The 17,349-nt window shown below is 43.1% G+C and overlaps 2 protein-coding genes across 12 annotated transcripts in view; one reads left to right on the top strand and one right to left on the bottom strand.

The window, feature by feature from the left end:
• The window catches only part of sytl4 (synaptotagmin-like 4), a 21,631-nt gene extending 13,301 nt beyond the window's left edge, over nt 1-8,330 (top strand). For 6 of the 10 annotated variants that reach the window (XM_061787123.1, XM_061787124.1, XM_061787128.1 and 3 more), the window contains 12 exons: nt 833-896; nt 973-1,070; nt 1,293-1,383; nt 1,460-1,554; nt 1,660-1,737; nt 4,279-4,451; nt 4,708-4,810; nt 5,494-5,655; nt 6,373-6,478; nt 6,553-6,664; nt 6,749-6,957; nt 7,678-8,330. In XM_061787123.1, coding sequence (XP_061643107.1) covers nt 833-896; nt 973-1,070; nt 1,293-1,383; nt 1,460-1,554; nt 1,660-1,737; nt 4,279-4,451; nt 4,708-4,810; nt 5,494-5,655; nt 6,373-6,478; nt 6,553-6,664; nt 6,749-6,957; nt 7,678-7,829 — 1,443 coding nt within the window. In that variant the 3' untranslated portion in view covers nt 7,830-8,330. The remainder of the gene's footprint in view (nt 1-832; nt 897-972; nt 1,071-1,292; nt 1,384-1,459; nt 1,555-1,659; nt 1,738-4,278; nt 4,452-4,707; nt 4,811-5,493; nt 5,656-6,372; nt 6,479-6,552; nt 6,665-6,748; nt 6,958-7,677) is intronic. The other 4 variants (XM_061787121.1, XM_061787125.1, XM_061787126.1 and 1 more) reach the window with 3 other exon arrangements.
• Nucleotides 7,591-17,349, bottom strand: srpx2 (sushi-repeat containing protein X-linked 2). Of its 2 annotated transcripts, XM_061787130.1 has the most exons (12): nt 17,030-17,349; nt 15,326-15,406; nt 14,226-14,417; nt 13,663-13,839; nt 12,175-12,298; nt 11,976-12,097; nt 11,523-11,702; nt 10,708-10,841; nt 10,520-10,641; nt 9,196-9,443; nt 8,708-8,812; nt 7,591-7,841 (listed from the first exon to the last, which is right to left on the bottom strand). In XM_061787130.1, the coding sequence occupies exons 1-10, from the start codon at nt 17,073-17,075 to the stop codon at nt 9,260-9,262; spliced, it is 1,362 nt and encodes a 453-aa protein (XP_061643114.1). In that variant the 5' UTR covers nt 17,076-17,349; the 3' UTR covers nt 7,591-7,841; nt 8,708-8,812; nt 9,196-9,259. The 2 variants fall into 2 exon arrangements, with proteins under 2 accessions (XP_061643114.1, XP_061643113.1); XM_061787129.1 differs by lacking the exon at nt 8,708-8,812.

Below are 17,349 nucleotides of genomic sequence, written 5' to 3'. Positions count from 1 at the left end.
CTGCTGTCGTCCGTTTTCTTACTGCCCTCAGTCTCCTGGTGACTAAATGTCTTCTCATTGAGAAGTCAAGTCAGGTAATCCTTGTCCTGTTCTGACCGATGCGTCCAACGCGGCGTGGTTATTTTGATGTGGAAAAGCGGCTGCTCCCAAAGTGTGACAAGTATAGCTGAGCTGGTACTCATTCAGTGCAGTGAAAAAGCCACATTTCCCCAAAGCTGTGTTGTGTGTTGACAATAACGCTGGCGATGTTTGGCTCTCACTCGAATGTTAATCAGAAGCTAACACTGTTGCGGTGTTGTCAGGTAGACATGATTCTATTTGTCTCATGAATCGCCATTTGACCTTAGAGGTCCTGGAAATTAAGCAGGCCATTCCAACGTTTTGACGTTGACAAACTCTTCAAGAAGAGTGTGGAAAAACATTGAGAATCCCCCAGGTTAGTTTTTTTTATTGTCCTGCTATTGTTTTCCCTCAATGCAGAGAGGATTTTGGTTATAACTCATCATGTTCATTACAGAATGTGTCCGTTACGGGCTGGATGTTTGTGATCAATCTCTCACATATGAGAGCCTGTTGGAGATCAAGCGGCAATTTGTCCAAGATTTGGACACGCAAGTAAGCAAGTCCCATTTTTAGGGGCTGGCTCTTTCTCACGCAAGTGAGCGACTATCCCCTCCCTTACAGTATACGACTTGCGGCGAACCCAGAATGTGGGTGGAAACGCAAGCACCCATAAAGACAAAATATATTTCCTCTAGGAGGCAGCACTTCATACACTACTCCATTTACTCTTCATCGAACATGATTAGCTGTTTGTGCCTTTATACTATAGGTCCCAGAAATAAAGCAGGCCAGTCCAAAGCCAGAGTTTGGCACACAGATTGCGAATCCTTCTGGTAAGACCCATATTGTCCTGATATTGTTTTCCCCACAATGCAGAGAGAATTTGGTTGTAACTCATGTTCATGGCAGAAGGTGTCAAATATGGTCTGGATGTTTATGATCAACCTGATTCTCATGAGGTCCCAGTAGCTGTCAAGCGACAATTTGTACACAGTTTGGACATGCAAGTAAGTCGAATAGTAGGAGAAATTTCATGCATCTTTTGACATTGCAAAACAGTTCCCTGGTGTTTTAATAACATTTGTGTCATGCTTTAGTGAAATTTACCCCAATGATTTATTAAAAAAAAAAAAAAAAAAAAAAAACACAATGTTCTATGGTGACAACAGGCACTGGTAATGTTTGACTCTGCTTTAATTCTGCCGTTTTGCCTGTCTATGCTAATGTAGGTCCCAGAAATAAAGCAATTGGGTCCCACCCCTGAGTTGGATATTCAGAAACTTTTCAAGAAGAGCATCAGCCATGTTCAAAATCCTCCCGGTAAGCATCTTATTGTCAGTTTTGTTGCCCCTCATAGTGAGATAGATAGATGTTCCGCTCTGCACATTCACAACAGGACACCTATCAACACTGGATTTGCATGACAATCGGGACAATTTAGCATTACCAATGGGAAACAGGAGCCAATCTGTTCCAGATTTAGACATGCAAGTGAGTATTGCCAGTTTATGCTTATTTTTAAATTTCTTTTAAAAATTGGATTATGTGGCAAAGTAGTAAATGTGTGAAGTGATGTTATTGATGATGATTTGACAGGACGATGAAGAGGAAGACATTGACAGCTTGGTTAACTTTCATAAAAGTGCGATGGCTTCCAGTTCTTCAAGTTTGAGGGTAAGTTAGTAATATATTAATGTAAGCTTCCTTTTGATCTGTTCTGGTTAGCTGTACTGTGAACCCCCGCCTAGTCACGGTCCACTTTGTTTTTTCCTGTGGAGCCCTATCCTACTATAATGCTCTAAGATGGTACCAAAGCCCTGACTAATGGGAAAGTAGTAATCGGTGCCAAGGAAGAATAGCGGTACCTTGAGATACAATTGACCCGACTGCACTTTTTCGAGATGAGAATTGTCGTTCAGATGATTTTTTTTTTTGTTTGTTTGTTTTGAATTGCAAGCAAAAATTTGAGATTCAAGCGTTGTATGGTGGCAGTGAACTCAACTCTCTTCACATCCAGCAGTTTGGCAGATAGTGAATTCTTAAAAAAAAAAAAAAAGAGGCTTTGAGCTGTTCATTACCACTCCAAGTTGAGTTTGTCAAATTAAACAGAACAAAGACAATTACATGTGTATTTAAGACAACCACATAGGTTTGCCTTAATAAAGTCTGTTTAGCTTAATGCTAGCAAAAAATACAACCCCTATTCCAATGAAGTTGGGACGTTGTGTTAAACATAAATAAAAACAGAATACAATGATTTGCAAATCATGTTCAACCTATATTTCATTGAATACACTACAAAGACAAGATATTTAATGTTCAAACTGATCAACTTTGTTTTTAGCAAATAGTCATGAACTTAGAATTTTATGGCTGCAACACGTTCCAAAAAAGCTGGGACAGGGTCATGTTTACCACTGTGTTACATGACCTTTTCTTTTTACAACATTCAATAAACGTTTGGGAACTGAGGACACTAATTGTTGAAGCTTTGTAGGTGGAATTCTTTACCATTCTTGCTCGATGTACAGCTTCAGCTGTTCGACAGTCCGGCGTATTTTACGCTTCATAATGCACCACACATTTTCAATGGGAGACAGATCTGGACTCCAGGCAGGCCAGTCTAGTACCCGCATTCTTTTACTACAAAGCCACGCAGTTGTAATACGTGCAGAATGTGGTTTGGCATTGTCTTGCTGAAATAAGCAGGAGCGTCCATGAAAAAGACGTTGCTTGGATGGCAGCATATATTTCTCCGAAACCTGTATGTACCTTTCACCATTAATGGTGCCTTCACAGATGTGTAAGTTACCCATGCCATTGGGACTAACACAGCCCCATACCATCACAGATGCTGGATTTTGAACTTTGCATCCATAACGGTCCGAATGGTTCTTTTCCTCTTTGGCCTGGAGGGCACGACGTTCACAATTTCCCAAAACAATTTGAAATGTATGCGATTGGCTGGCAACCAGTTCAGGGTGTACCCCGCCTCCTGCCCGATGACAGCTGGGATAGGCTCCAACACGCCTGCGACCCTAGTGAGGAGAAGCGGCTCAGAAAATGGATGGATGGATGAATTTGAAATGTAGACTCGTCGGACCACAGAACACTTTTCCACTTTGCGTCAGTCCATCTTAGATGAGCTCGGGCCCAGAGAAGCCGGCGGCGTTTCTGGGTGTTGTTGATAAATGGCTTTTGCTTTGCATAATAGAGTTTCACTTTGCACTTACGGATGTGGCGCCGAACTCTATTTACTGACATTGGTTTTCTGAAGTGTTCCTGAGCCCACGCGGCGATATCCTTTACACACTGATGTCGGTTTTTGATGCAGTGCCGCCCGAGGGATCGAAGGTCACGGGCATTCAATATCGGTTTTCGGCCTTGCCGCTTACATGCAGTGATTTCTCCAGATTCTCTGAACCTTTTGATAACATTATGGACCGTAGATGATTAAATCCCTAAATTCCTTGCAATTGTACATAGAGGAACATTGTCCTTAAACTGTTGGACTATTTTCTTACGCACTTGTTCCCAAAGAGGTGAACCTCGCCCCATCTTTGCTTGTGAATGACTGAGCAATTCAGGGAAGCTCCTTTTCTACCCAATCATGGCACTCACCTGTTCCCAATTAGCCTGCCAGGCATGTATTCTTTAGCCTTTACAAAAAAAATGCCGAATATTACTGCATCTTACCGAGTCAGCTCTGAAACTCTGAAAAAGGGACTCCCTGTGTATGCTGAGGTTGTTGACATAAACGTTTGAACAACATTTTAGCAAGTTCAGGTTCCAATGATCATGTCAGCAACCCGCAGCATACACAGAGAGTCCGCGAACCTGTTTTCCAGGTTTGGTCACCTGATGTACGTAACCATCGCGGGGGTAGGTGCGATGTTAATTTTGGTTACCGGCAGAGGGGGATATTGCCATGCCCAGAGTTTGCTGGTGAATGACGATGAATTATTCTGTTTCATTCTCATTCCACGAACGCAATAACCAGACAACCGTATTCTGATTCGTGGTGGCGCCTGCAACGTATTCTTGCAAAAAAAAAAAAAAAAAAAAATGTGGGTTTACCTTAGCTTTAAAGCTGAACTCATGCATAAAGTCTTAAAGGCGTATCTGTCCAAATCCAACTTGACGGTCAATATTTGGTGTCACTAACTTAACTAAGCAAGACCAGGAATTGCCTCACAAAACCCGAACTCTTCGCAGAGCACAAGCATGACGAGCATTTACAGTGACTCTGGAGACACTTACAGCGTGGACGTGAGAGGGGAGGTGGTCTTCACCATGTTCTACGACGAGCTCACCCAGAGCCTGCGGGTCTTAATTAAGGAGTGCCGCAAGCTGGCCTATGGCGATGCGCTACGGCAGTTTTCCAACCCGTAAGTATGACAGTGTTTTCATTTCATTCCGTGAGCCACAACCATTGCACTGCTCGTGTTCAAACATTTGAGATGGCTGCGAAGCGTACACTTTTTCTCTTCTGTACACACTCGGCGGAGATGAGCGCCCGCTGGCTGTGTTTGCTGTGTGTTTAAGTGCACGGGGAAATTGAATGTCAACAAACGCGTCCAGAAATGCAGTCATGTGAGAAACGTTAGCGTGGCGAAAACAGAGCTGTTTCTTATCGTTTCTCAGTTACGTCAAATGTTACCTCCTCCCCGACAAATCTCGTCAGAGCAAGAGGAAGACCACCATCAAGAGGCACACCTGCGACCCAGTCTACGAAGAAACTTTCAAGGTACTCTTCAGATGAACGCCTCCTGTTCTGTGGGTTTTATGGACCATTTGCCTGGCTGGCAATGCGACTCCTCGTCACACCTACGGAGGCCTTAGGATGACGATTGATTTACAGTAGCTCTTGTCAGTGTTGACTCAGGTCCTGACTCCCAGTGGAGAGTCTGTTTGAATTGGGCCGTATAACCAAAGTGCTCAGATGGACATTGGCTAGACCTACTGTATTTCCCCCGCTATATTCCAGTTGGCCGAATGCAGATTTTTTTTGTGTGGAATGTATCTACTTATCTGTCAGGGAAATATCACATTTGTTTCTGCTGTTCGGCATTTTTGAAGTCTCCCATTCGTGGATTTTACTTTTTTGGTATCCGCTGAAAAACGGACCTATTATAATCTAGCGAGCCCCTGTTAAGACAATGAAAGCATTTTCACTCATGGAGGTAGCACTTCATACTGTATATGGCAAACGCACACATCCAACTGTCAACTTCAAGTAATCAACGATGTGCTGCTAATTGGAAGCTTGTGCTAATTCTGTGCGTCCAACAAAACACATTGCAGCTCTGCTTACCTTTGGGCTTTGATGTGACAACAGAGATCCGTCGCACCAATGGAGGATGTGGGTGTTTTCTGCGTGATAGTGCCCTCGGATGCAATTGTCCCATTCATTGTCTCCTCCACAATTAGTACTGCCTTCAGCGGAATCACCTGCTAACTCGAAGCATGCTGATATCGGTGTGGCATCACGGCCATCTCAGCAGCAACCCTTTCCTGGGAGAGGTCGAGATCGCTCTGGACTGCTACGACCTGGACTCCCCGCACGAGGAATGCATGACCCTCATGACAAAGGTCAACAAGGACCAACTGTTCTCATCATTTGGAAAAGAAAATCTGTATTTTACCACTGCGTAGCCCTGAGTTATTTTTTTTTTTCCCCCCTCTTCGGTCTTGTGTATTCTGCGGGGCAAATTTGACCTATTTTGATGTTTGACAGCCATAAAAATACCCTAAATGTCATTCTTTTACCCTGAAATTTGACAACTTCCTGTTAATGTTAAAAAAAAAAAAAAAAAATTAAAAAACGATTTTGTATAGGTGCTACAAAGTAGCACTTTGGTACTGAGGCTCTTCTAGGTCACAATTGAGGTATCCTATAATATATTTGAGTTACCAGTGTGTTAAATCAAGGACAGTGGTGGTAATGGTTGAAATCTTGAAACTTTACATGCCTTTAAAAAAAAAAAAAAAAAAAAAAAAAAAAAAAGGGACACAGAAACTTGCCTCAAGAGGGAGCTTCAAACAGTACTGAGAACTGTCTGTATATGTATATGAACAGTATATGAACTGTCCAAAATGAATGGTGAAAAATAATGTTCCCACTTCTAAGCAACTAGTAATCATCCATTTTGTCATACTCATTCATCTTCAGTTCCTAATTTCCTAAAAAAAAAATTGTGAGGCTTTTCTTGGCCAGGGTCATAATAAAAAATGAAAAGTATGGAATGGTTAATTACTAATCCAAATCTGCTTTCATCATATAAGGAAATGTACTTGTTTCCCTTCAAGGCTCCGTGCTGCATACCAGCGTCGGCCTTCACTCATTTCAAAGGAGAGATGGTGGTCTCCTTGAAGTTCGTCACAGCTACAGCCCCCCGGGTGCAGAAATTCAAAGGTGACGCTGCGGGGAAAGCTGATTTATGGCCATGCTGGCCGCTCTTAAACTCAAGATTCTCGCTCCCCCTCCAGGCAAAAAGGTAGTGGAGGCGGAAGGCGGGGAGCTCCACGTCTTGATTAAGGAGGCAAAGAATTTGATGGCCATGAAGGGAGGAGGAGGGACATCTGATAGCTTTGTAAAGGGGTGCGATAGAAACACGACTCTTGAGCCACTTGTTTCCCCTCCCCTAACCTTTTTTATTTATGTATTTTTGCCGTGCCTTTTCAGGTACTTGTTCCCGTCTAAATCAAAGACGACTAAGAGAAAGACGCCCGTCATGAAGAAGAACCTGAATCCTCACTACAACCACACGTTTGTGTACAAGGAGCTGTCGCTGGAGCAGCTGAAGTGCATGTGTCTGGAACTGACCGTGTGGGACAGAGAGCCCATGTTGAGCAATGAATTCCTCGGAGGAGTGCGCCTCAGCTGTGGCAAAGGTAAAACGCTGGCAATTCAGCCAATTGGACTTCTTTTGAATCAATTAGAATAGTGTGGATAACTGGATTTTGTGTCAGTAGTTTTAAAATAAAAAAAATACAAATAAAAGGTGAGACTCATATTTTATCGTTTGACCACTAAATGATTCCTTGGTGTCAAGGAACTAAACTGGACCCCTCAATTCGCATGGTTAGGGACCGAGTCCAACCCCAAATAGCGAAAATCCGTAAATAATTGAAGCCCCTTGAATAAAAATATAATTTTGAAAAGAAAAAGCAGTTATCACGTTAAAAATAAATAAATAAAAAATAGACAGGGGGTAGGTTCCTCCCCCAAACTCCACGATTAGGTTAATTTGCTAATTACCGAACCATGAAAATGCAGGGTCCACTATATGTTGAAATAAGCTGAGGAGCTTATCAACCTTTTCGGGGCGCATCAATTTGTCATAGTTTTCCGCTGTTATAAGAACACAAGATTGGGCTTTCACAAATTATCTTAATTTAAAATGCACCAATTTGACCTTTTGTAAACTTCAGAATGCACATGTCCGATTATTCAGTGTCGCAGTACGTTTTGCACCACTTGTTGTTCTTTAAAAAGCCTATTAACGGCAAAATTCACAACGCAGGTGTTTGAACCATGAATGTATTTTTTTGTGCTCGTAAAATGTCCTTTTCACGACAATTTAACAACCTGCCACCCCTTTCCCCCTTCAGGCAGCGTCAAAATGGGAAACGATGAAGTTGGGATGGATTCGGTTGGAGAAGAGGTCAGCCTGTGGCAGAAGATGATGCAGTACCCCGACTCATGGGCAGAGGGCACTCTTCCCTTGCGTACCACCATGAGGAAGAAGAAGAAGGGCAAATGAGGACACCGGGATCTTTTGCGAGAGGAAAAAAATGTTGGGTCAGAAACAATTTGATTGTGTGCAATGATGTTTATTTTGCAAGAACATAAACTCGCCTAGCGACAGGACGGGACATGCAGCTGATTGGCTGTGAGGAGACTTTGGCTTCCCACTCATTGGGCTCGAGTTTTGACATGTTTCTGATGACAAATGTGCCAAAGATTGCTCAAATGTGGGATTATTTTAGGAACACTCACACTTGCTTTGTTTTTAAACCGCAACCGCACAGAAAGTGTCATAAAAGGTTGTGATGGTGTAAAGCAATTTATATTGTAATCTGCACAACCAATTGCTCATCTATTTTATATCGCTATTGCTGTTTGTTACCAATATAGAAATTATTTGTACATGGTTTGTAAAGTCTTTGTTGGAAACGAGTTGCAGATGGATGAGATTTTTAACCCATGGTTACTTCGAAGTTGCCTCGACTATCCTATTCAGCCAATAAACATTGACCAAATATTTATGGATTATTTTTGTTTTATCTCGACTTGAGATGAGATCAAATCAAGTCCCAACTTGATTTGATCTCATCATGACCTGCACATGACCTTGTCTACTGTCCACACTGCGCCTCACACCAATAATGTTCCATTTGCGTTGTTTAAGTCGAGTTTTGAGGGCAAGTGACGTCGCTGTAATTTTAACGGCTCGACTTTAAGAATCCCTCAGAATTTAGGCCCATCAGCGCTTGTTGGTGGATATTTATAACTTTTTTTTTTTTAAACTAGTTTTCCATAGGCATTACAACATAAAAGCGTTTCCACAAAATACTTTTTTTTTTTTTTTTATATAATTTTTTTATTTTATTTCCTTGCAGAAAAAAAAATCAATTTCACCTGATTTTCTAAATCTTTGCTACGTCGTACTTGGGTTGACGTGGCCGCTCCAACTTGACTTTGCCTTTTGACAGCGTGTCATCATTGGGAACTCTTGTCACGTTGCTAAGTGAAGCAGAAGGACTTGATGAAGTCAAGGGCGTTAAAGCCAAAAATCATTTAAGTTCGATTGAAGTGAAGTGTAGGGAGAGGGGGGCGAAAAACGCTTTCTTTACATTCTATTTTGTTATTGGTGTATGTTTTTATACATTACAATATTGTGCAGTGCTGTTTTGTTGAAGAAAAAAATGTATACAAAATTCTGGGGTGTTTTTGGAAGGCTAAAATGGATTAATGGCATTTCCAATGTAAGTGGAGAAACTTGATTTGGGATTGGAGTGTTTTGAATATGCAAGTACTGCAGATGTGTGTTGTGCTCTATTTCGTTAAGTGACTTCTATTGATGATAAGCAAGTAGCACTTTAGCGTGGGTGGTCAGAACCGTGTACCTTTTCATTTTCACGACCCCGATGAGCATGTCACTTGGTCAGTCTCTCTCTCTATTTCCTGACTTTAGGAATCACACAAGTCCCTGTGGAGCTCGAGCTTCTCCCGCTCGTCTTCGTCCAGCACGAAACTGTCGATGTAGGAGAAGAGCTCCTCCGACGCCAGGGGGTTGATGAAGCGCTCCCGATCCAGCCCCAGCTTGTCCACCAGAACCATGCTGAAGTACTGCCGGGAGATTCGGAATGTGAGCCTGCGGGGGGAAAATCGTTCAAATCCGAGGGAATCCGATATTAGGCACTGAGTCAGACGTGGGATTAGTGTGTGTGTGTGTGTGTGTGTGTGCGTGTGTGTCTGCTGTGGGCTCAATGAAAGCATTTTTCAGTCTGGAAAAGTGAGTCGTGCCCCCACACAAATTGGACTGGCTGGTGGAAAGTCTATATGCAGTATTTGCCTCTACTTGGATGAATAAGTGATTCTGTTCATCCAGTGGGTACGGAATGTATTCAGACCCCCTTAAATTTTTCACTCTTTGTTATATTGCACCATTTGCTAAGATCAAGTTCATTTCCTCAATGTACACACAAAAAAACGCAATTGTTGAAATTTTTGCCCATTTATTAAAAAAAAGCAAATACTGAAATATCACAGCTTTAAGCAGTTAGACCCTTTGCTCAGTATTTAGTACAACCACCCTTTTATTTCAACAATTCTTGTTTTTTTTTTTTTTTTTTTTCTGTCAATATGGGGTGCTATGTGTACATTAATGAGGGGAAAAAAATGAATTTAAATGATCTTAGCAAATGGCTGCAATATAACAAAGAGTGAAAGATTGAAGTGCGTCTGAATACATTCCGTAGCGACTGTATATGCCCCGTCTTTGGAGCCATTACTGCTAGAATGTTTTAAGTTGAATGTTACTAGTTAACACAATTTTCTAATTTAAAAAAAAATATATATATATACATGTAATTATACAGGGAGAATATAAGGACCAAAAGTCTGCAAGTAATTGATGACCCCCCCCCCCCCCCCCCCCAAAAAAAAAAAAAAAATGTTTTTGGCTATAGATGCCACAAGTTGGTGACAAAGCATTTTCTTCCGAATAGACAAGGCTATGGCCTGACTAAATGAAGTTCCTCCCCTCACTTCAACACTCTGCCACAAGATGGCGCCAAAGCAAGATGCAGCGAGTGAGTAATTGTGCACGATTGTGAGTGAGAGAGCAAATATGTGCGTGTATTGACGTTACTAAGTGTACACTTTGGCAGTATGATACTTCCAAAGGCGGAGTTATTCGAATCCATTCGGAGTTTCTCTCGACTTTACCTCAACTCGTCGATGACCGCCGAGGTCAGGTTGTTCTCCTTGATACGTCCCGTCTCGCCCGGCGACGAGCCCAGCAGCTCGATGAGCGTCACGTGGCGCAGTTGTAATCCGCAGTCTGCTTTCTGCGGGAAGATTGACTTGATTGCATGCCTTTCGGGGTTATCTGCAGCCAATGACGTTCACCTCACTTGTAACATGACGTTCTGTAGCTGGTACTCCGGGTCGGTGATGTCGGGCGCGGACAGGATGAGAAGGCGCCTCTTCTGGAAAAACTGACGCAGCAGAGCCGACGCCGTTTTCACATCCGACTCGATCGCCATGGCTAAAAAACACACGAGGTTGCGTTCACTTCGATGGTGCCTGAGGAAAATATGAATTCTCAACTGCAAATAAGGATGAGGTTTTGATTTCAAGGTGGTCTTCATTTATACCAATGAGTGCAGCTGTTGTCTCGGACGACAGATCATTTGTACTTGGGAAAGACTGGAATGGAACGTGATTTGTTTCCATTCACGTGTCATTGTTATTCTTAGTTCCTATCGATACACAGAAAGCCGAATTTTGCACCGCTGCGAGACAGTGCCGATTTATTCCAATGACCAAGAATGACTTCTATTCAAGTGGCGGCTACTGTGGTATCGATCGCTGCAATTGGCAGCGACTGGCAACTAGGCCCTGGTGCACTCCGCCTCTCACCCAAAGTCAGCTGGGACCAGCTCCGGTGCACCCGTGACCTTAATGATGACAAAATAATGCTCCAGAAAATGGATGGATGAACGTAATAACCCTGATAGCATGTACAGTGGACCCCCACTATTCGCGGGGGATATGGACTGGGACAGACTGCGAATAGTGAAAATCTGCATATAATTGACGGCTATTAGAATTGCATTGAAAATGTTTGTTTCTTCTTAAAAACCCCAATAATTCTTGACTTAAAACAAGTGTTAGGGATTAGTCAAAAACACAAAGTATGCCGGGTTCAACTGTACTCGGTACTCACGCGCGCACTCCGCAGGGCCGTCGCTCCAGCTGCCGTCCAACTGGCAAACCCGACTGGACACGCCCCTGCGCTCGTACCCGCCGTCGCAGAGGTAGACGCACGCGGCGCCGTAGTTGGTGACGTCGGAGGAGCAGGCGAGCGAGCCGTGCATCGGGGGGTGCAGGGCGGGGCATCTCCTCACTGGAAGGAAGGGGGACACGGCGGGCTGCTTTTATAATTCACTGACGCCCAAATTCTCACATTTCGCTGAATTGGCCCTTTACTAAAAATAATGTATATTATTATATGCATCTATGGCAGCTTGGTGTTCAACTAAACAGGCCCAGATTTCACAATTGGTGAATTAGTTGAGTTCTTCGATTCATCGTCGCAGCCCTAATTGAAGCATAAAACGTATAGAAAACCCTCTTGGTATTGGAGTGTCGATGTTCTTCAAGTGCGTCGTCTGCTCACCTTCGACCCGAATGATAAACTTGCAGGCAGCTCTGTTTCTGGCTTGATCGTAGACTTTGTAGCGGATGATGTTGGCGCCCTCCTTAAAGTCAGTGCCGGGCTCCTGGCCCACGAGGATCACGCTACGCAGAGAACAAGGTTGAACTTTTCATTCCATCGCAAACAAGGAAAAGGTCATCAAAGTTCAACAGGGACATACTCGAGTATTTTATCGGCTGTGTCTGTGGCCACCGGTGCGTCCCAAGTCACTCTGGCAGTCAGTTTTGCAGGCTCCGCTACCTTGATTCTGGATCTCGGACACCTCATTTTGGGAGGTTCTGTATCTGAAATCAGAAATAAAAGTCATTACGTCAATGTTTTTACCAAGATGAAGTCGCAATATTTGATCTTAAGAGACAGTTTAAATACAACCGGATGAAAATATGACTTTAATCCTGTGATAAAACCTTTTTCATTTTCTAAAAATCGATTCCAGGTTTATGTGATGATGCGTCATAATCACATCAAAGCTTTTAATTGGCCCAAAGGTGGAGTCATTGTTTTAGTAGTCGTTCATTTTATTGTTGTTCCCATATGTAGGTGTGCACTTTTTAAAAAATGAACTTATTGTAAACAATTTCGCAGACGTCCAAGCTGCAGCTCGCAGACCTCCATTTTGAGAACAACTGCTTTAAGGAAACGTGGACTGAGTGACTGCAGCTTTGGATTCCATTAGCAGCGTGAGAGGAAATATGTTTACTTTAGTGAAACTGAGTCCCTAGAGAGCTGCGCTTGTGAAGTTTTAAAGAAAAAAAAAACATCACAAGTCAGCAAAGCAGATGGACTGAGTTTAGTTCCATTTTACGGCAGCAGATTGAAGCTATCAAAAAAAAAAAAAAAAAAAAAAAGTCAAAGCAAAATCTCTGCCTTCTCTGCCACTCCATGTTGAAATACGTTGCTAGCGATGGCGTGTGTAAAAGAATGAGTGGTCAAAGTTTGGGATCATTTCGCACTTGGAAAAAGAGGATCAAGTGCTATGTGTGTAATGCAAAGCGGAAATAAGCAACGTAACGCAACACGCAGACTGGCTAACGTTTGGCTAATAACAGCGAGGCAGCCGCTAGCTTGGGCTCACAACGGCCGACTCTCCACTCGCATGCCCCGACTCCCACGTCACTCACCAGGTCAGGCCCCGCCTTTGGAAAAACACATTCACTGCCATTGACGGCTTGAGAAGTCAAATATCCATGTTCACTGGGAAAGCTGGCAGTGACTGAGTTAAACCCACACACACCAAAAGTCACAGATATGAATTATAATGTGGAACGTGAGCATGGCGACCCTAAGTGGACAACAAGAATACCTGCGCCTCAGATGCACATTTTCTTGTTCAAAATTGGGCTAATAGGTAGAATAATTGATTCTAAAAAATATTCGATACCAGCAGCCCTAAGTTCAACCGCAGTTGAGCTCTGGACTTACTGCACAGTATAATTGCCAGTAAAAATTTTACTTTTGTACTTTGAGTACATTTCAGAATCTGTACTTTTTTTTTTTTTTTTTTTTTTTTTTTTACCTTTTACTTAAATACACAATTTAAATCAGTACATCTACTTTTACAATTTTTTTTTCTTTTTTTTTTAACACGTCTGCACTTCTACTTAAGTACAGAGCTTGAGTAATTTTGCCCCGTGCTCGCGTAGAGTACCTGAACAAATGGGCTGCACGCCGCTCCACGTCCCGCCATGCCGGCACGTGCGGCTGTGCTCCCCCTCGATGCGGCGGCCGGGCGTGCAGGTGAAGTCGCACCTGGAGTCCGCCACGAAACCCTGAGTGCACGTGTATCTGCCGTGCGGAATGAGCGGCAACACGCTGCATCGCATCTCTGCAAAAAACACCGACATCGCTTTGAAGCTGGGATGATACAATGTTCGGTCACGGAAAAGCTGAGGCTTGGAGCAATTATTTTGAAACGTTTTTACAGTTTAGGGCCACCCTTCAGTGTATGGTGTCCGCACTCCTGGCCACCGCCTGGCTCCGCCCCTTATGTGATGTCACGTCAATTTGAGGTACCGTGTTGTTTAGGCTAGTATGCTAGCTAATACGATTGATGATCCTCATGTGAAGGTGGTTTGTTTGTGTTGAATAATTTAACTAGCGAATCCAGTTGTTCATGTAACTTAGGTTCACGGTTGTGTACATGCTAGCTGCACGGTGTTGATGCTTTATGATCCTCTGTACTGTGATATTTTAAGGGTGACTTCCACTCACTGCGGCAGACAGCGGTGCCGGACCAGCGGCGGTTGGCAAGGCACTGGATGGAGCTCCGGCCTATCAGGCGGTAGCCTCGGTCGCAGCTCATGTTGCAGCGGGTGCCCTGCGTGGTCCGATACGCTCGGCCTCGGGGGGAGTGGCAGGACAGCTCGCCGTTGACGAGGCGCGGCGTGTGGCACCAGTGAAGTTCTGATGGGACAGAGAAGCCATGTTTAACGTGTAGGTACAATATACTGCAAACCGCAGGTGTCCAACTGGTGGCCGGGGAGCCAGATCCGAGCCGCCACGTCATTTTATGTGGCCCGTGAATGCAAATCATATGCGCCGACTTTTTGCGAAAATATCAAAATTGCAAATTGTTTTCACTTGTTACCTTTTTTTGTTACCATTCCTCCTTTTAAATTTAATTCTAGTTGAGCGTTTTCAAAACGAGTTGTCCATCATTGTTTTCATTTGTAATTCTATGAGGTGACAATTCATTTATACGGGTTCAGAGTCATAACGGGAAGTCATAACCACGATGTGGCCCATGAGAAAAAATGAGTTTGACACCCAAACACGCAAACATATAGATCAGCTTTTCTTTGTGCATAAACGTAAGATATTTACTCTATAATAAATAAGGGTATTATATCATGATCTTCCTGTTTTGTGATAAATTACCAGTCCTGGGCGATTATTACAGGTAAGGCGTTTATTAGGGAGGAGTCCTTTATTGGCACTAATGCACATTTATAATAAATACATTGTTATGGATGGTCTCAGGGCAGTGAGTCTCAAAGAGTGGTACGCGGAAGACTCCCTCAAATACAATTAAAATGTACAATGTTTAAAACATGAAATACAATCAAACATATTCGAAGCTTAAACAAGTTTAAATCCAGTGCAGTACTTCTTTTTAAATGTATTCTTTATTGCTAACCTTGCATATTGTGATGATTTAGCATTACCAGGTGATTATTACAGATATGGCATTTATTAGCGCAAACTCCTCCAGTTGTACAAATGCCCATTTATAACAAGGACATATTATTCGTTTTTTAATTCTACTTTCATATTGCGATTACTCGAGGCGAGCGCGTCATTTGCGCACATACGGGTGTAGTCTCGGCGAAGTGCGTCGTCAGCGTCCACGACGTCATCGTTGCCGCCGCCCTCCTCGGTGGTCCCACGCACAGCTGCAACCAGGGAAACAGAAACATGCGGGAAAAGGCCGCTAACAAACCCATAATAAGATTCCAGGGGATAATGCGGTCCCTTGGCCACAGACACTTTTTCCTGACATTTACTGGTCCGATGATGCAGAGGATTCTCGGTTGCACAAGCTTCCTTTAGCAGAAGTTCAGTAACATTCCAGCATTTACACATATGGAATTGCTATGGCTGAGGGGCCTCAACTGCTTAAACAGAAGAGAAGCATGTAAAAAAATAATAATAATAATAATGTTTTCCCCGACATTCCACCTTTTAACACAAAGCGATCAAAAACACGAGCCGCTGAGAACTAGAGCGGCCTCACCCTTATTTTTGTTTTTCCAAATGAATACTGGTCAAATCAATGTTGAGTTCCGATTTTGACCGACAGGGGGCAGTCCATTGTTGCACTCAGCACTTTGTCCTGATCGATGAGTGCAACACTGGGCCAACATCCCAGAAAGTGAGCTTCAGAGTCAGAAAGTATGCTCGGGCGCCAATGCATCTGCACGTTGGTTAGTATAAGTGAACGTTGTTTATCAACATGAAATTGATTGATTTGACACGTTTGGACGTAGACCACTATTGCACTAAACTGTTTTTTTTTGTTTGTTTGTTTTTTTCCAACCGGTGGAACTAAGATGGTGACAGCAGCTCAGTCCTCGAATGCACCTCTTGCAAAGTCCAAAGTGAAAATGAAAGCATGTTTCTGCTTCTCTCCCAATGCAGCTACTAGTTTCCAGTGGAGTCTAGTTCAACTCTAACATTTAATATTTTGTGTAAATGCCCAAAAGGAGAGTTTCATGACTTCATAGCATTTGTGTAAAGTGGTAGTGCGCATATTTCTTTTGTCCACGTGTGACGTGACCTCAAGTTTGTACCAGCATGTTATTTAGGCCGCAATGCGAGCTAATATTCGCGATGGGCCTCATGAGAAGGTGATGTGTTTAATGTCGATGAATTTAACTACTTTACGTAACATGGGTTCATGATTGTGTACATACAGTGCATTATTTTTCAAACACATCATTTGAGACACTTGATGTTGCTTCCAACTTTCAGCCGGTCAATGTGAGCTCAGGAGCTTCACTGGAGGATGAAATGGAGATTTGTTTTTGCACACTTGGCCCACTCCCCTGTGTAATTAACTGGAGGACACGCCGTCAAAGTGAGTGGTCAGCACATTCATAAGCACCGGAGAATCAACACAAAAAAAAAGCATGCACACGTGCATTGTCTGTAGCGCTTGTTCTCTTTAGGGTCGCAGCTGAGCTGAAGTCGACCCCTGAGCCTAGATTTGAACCAGGGACCTCTTGACTCTGAGGCAGACATGCAAACCACTTATCCACAGTGCTGCCAACAAAATGCTTCATTTATTCCCTTTTTTTTTTTTTTTTTTTTTTTTTTTAAACCATGTGCACTGGATTATTGCTGAAATGCTGAGGAATCCCAGCTGTTGTTTTCCTGAAATTGGAGTGGGTTCCTAAAAACGTTTAGCTACATCTGTATGTAATGCAGATGTTATTCATAAACTTTTCTGAGAGAGATCATGCCTGACCATATTCACAGACTCTCCATTATCCCTCATAAAGGGTTCAATGACTCACCTGTGAGATAGAAAAAGAGCAAGAAGAGCACCAGGCTCCCGGGCATAGTCAAAAGTCTGGTCGGGCAAAAGGATGGCAGCAGGAGGGGCCAAAAAAAGTTGTGCGCAGCTTCTTGTTAACGTCCCGAGTCAGACTCTCCCAAAAATGTCGACACTCCACAAAACCTTCACAAATTACACTAAAGCCACTTTTAAAAAGCCCCGCTGGTTTTTCTACGGTGAGAAATTGCAGCTTTTTGTTTGTCTTGTCTCAGGAGCTCAGCCCAAAGCTCTTCGTCACTTCAGTGGTTAGTAGAAATCCACTAGGGGGCGCTAATGTCT

Source organism: Phyllopteryx taeniolatus, chromosome 10 (genome assembly GCF_024500385.1).
Source record: "Phyllopteryx taeniolatus isolate TA_2022b chromosome 10, UOR_Ptae_1.2, whole genome shotgun sequence".
Classification (NCBI taxonomy): domain Eukaryota; kingdom Metazoa; phylum Chordata; class Actinopteri; order Syngnathiformes; family Syngnathidae; genus Phyllopteryx; species Phyllopteryx taeniolatus.
This window is presented reverse-complemented; position numbering and strand designations above follow the sequence as displayed.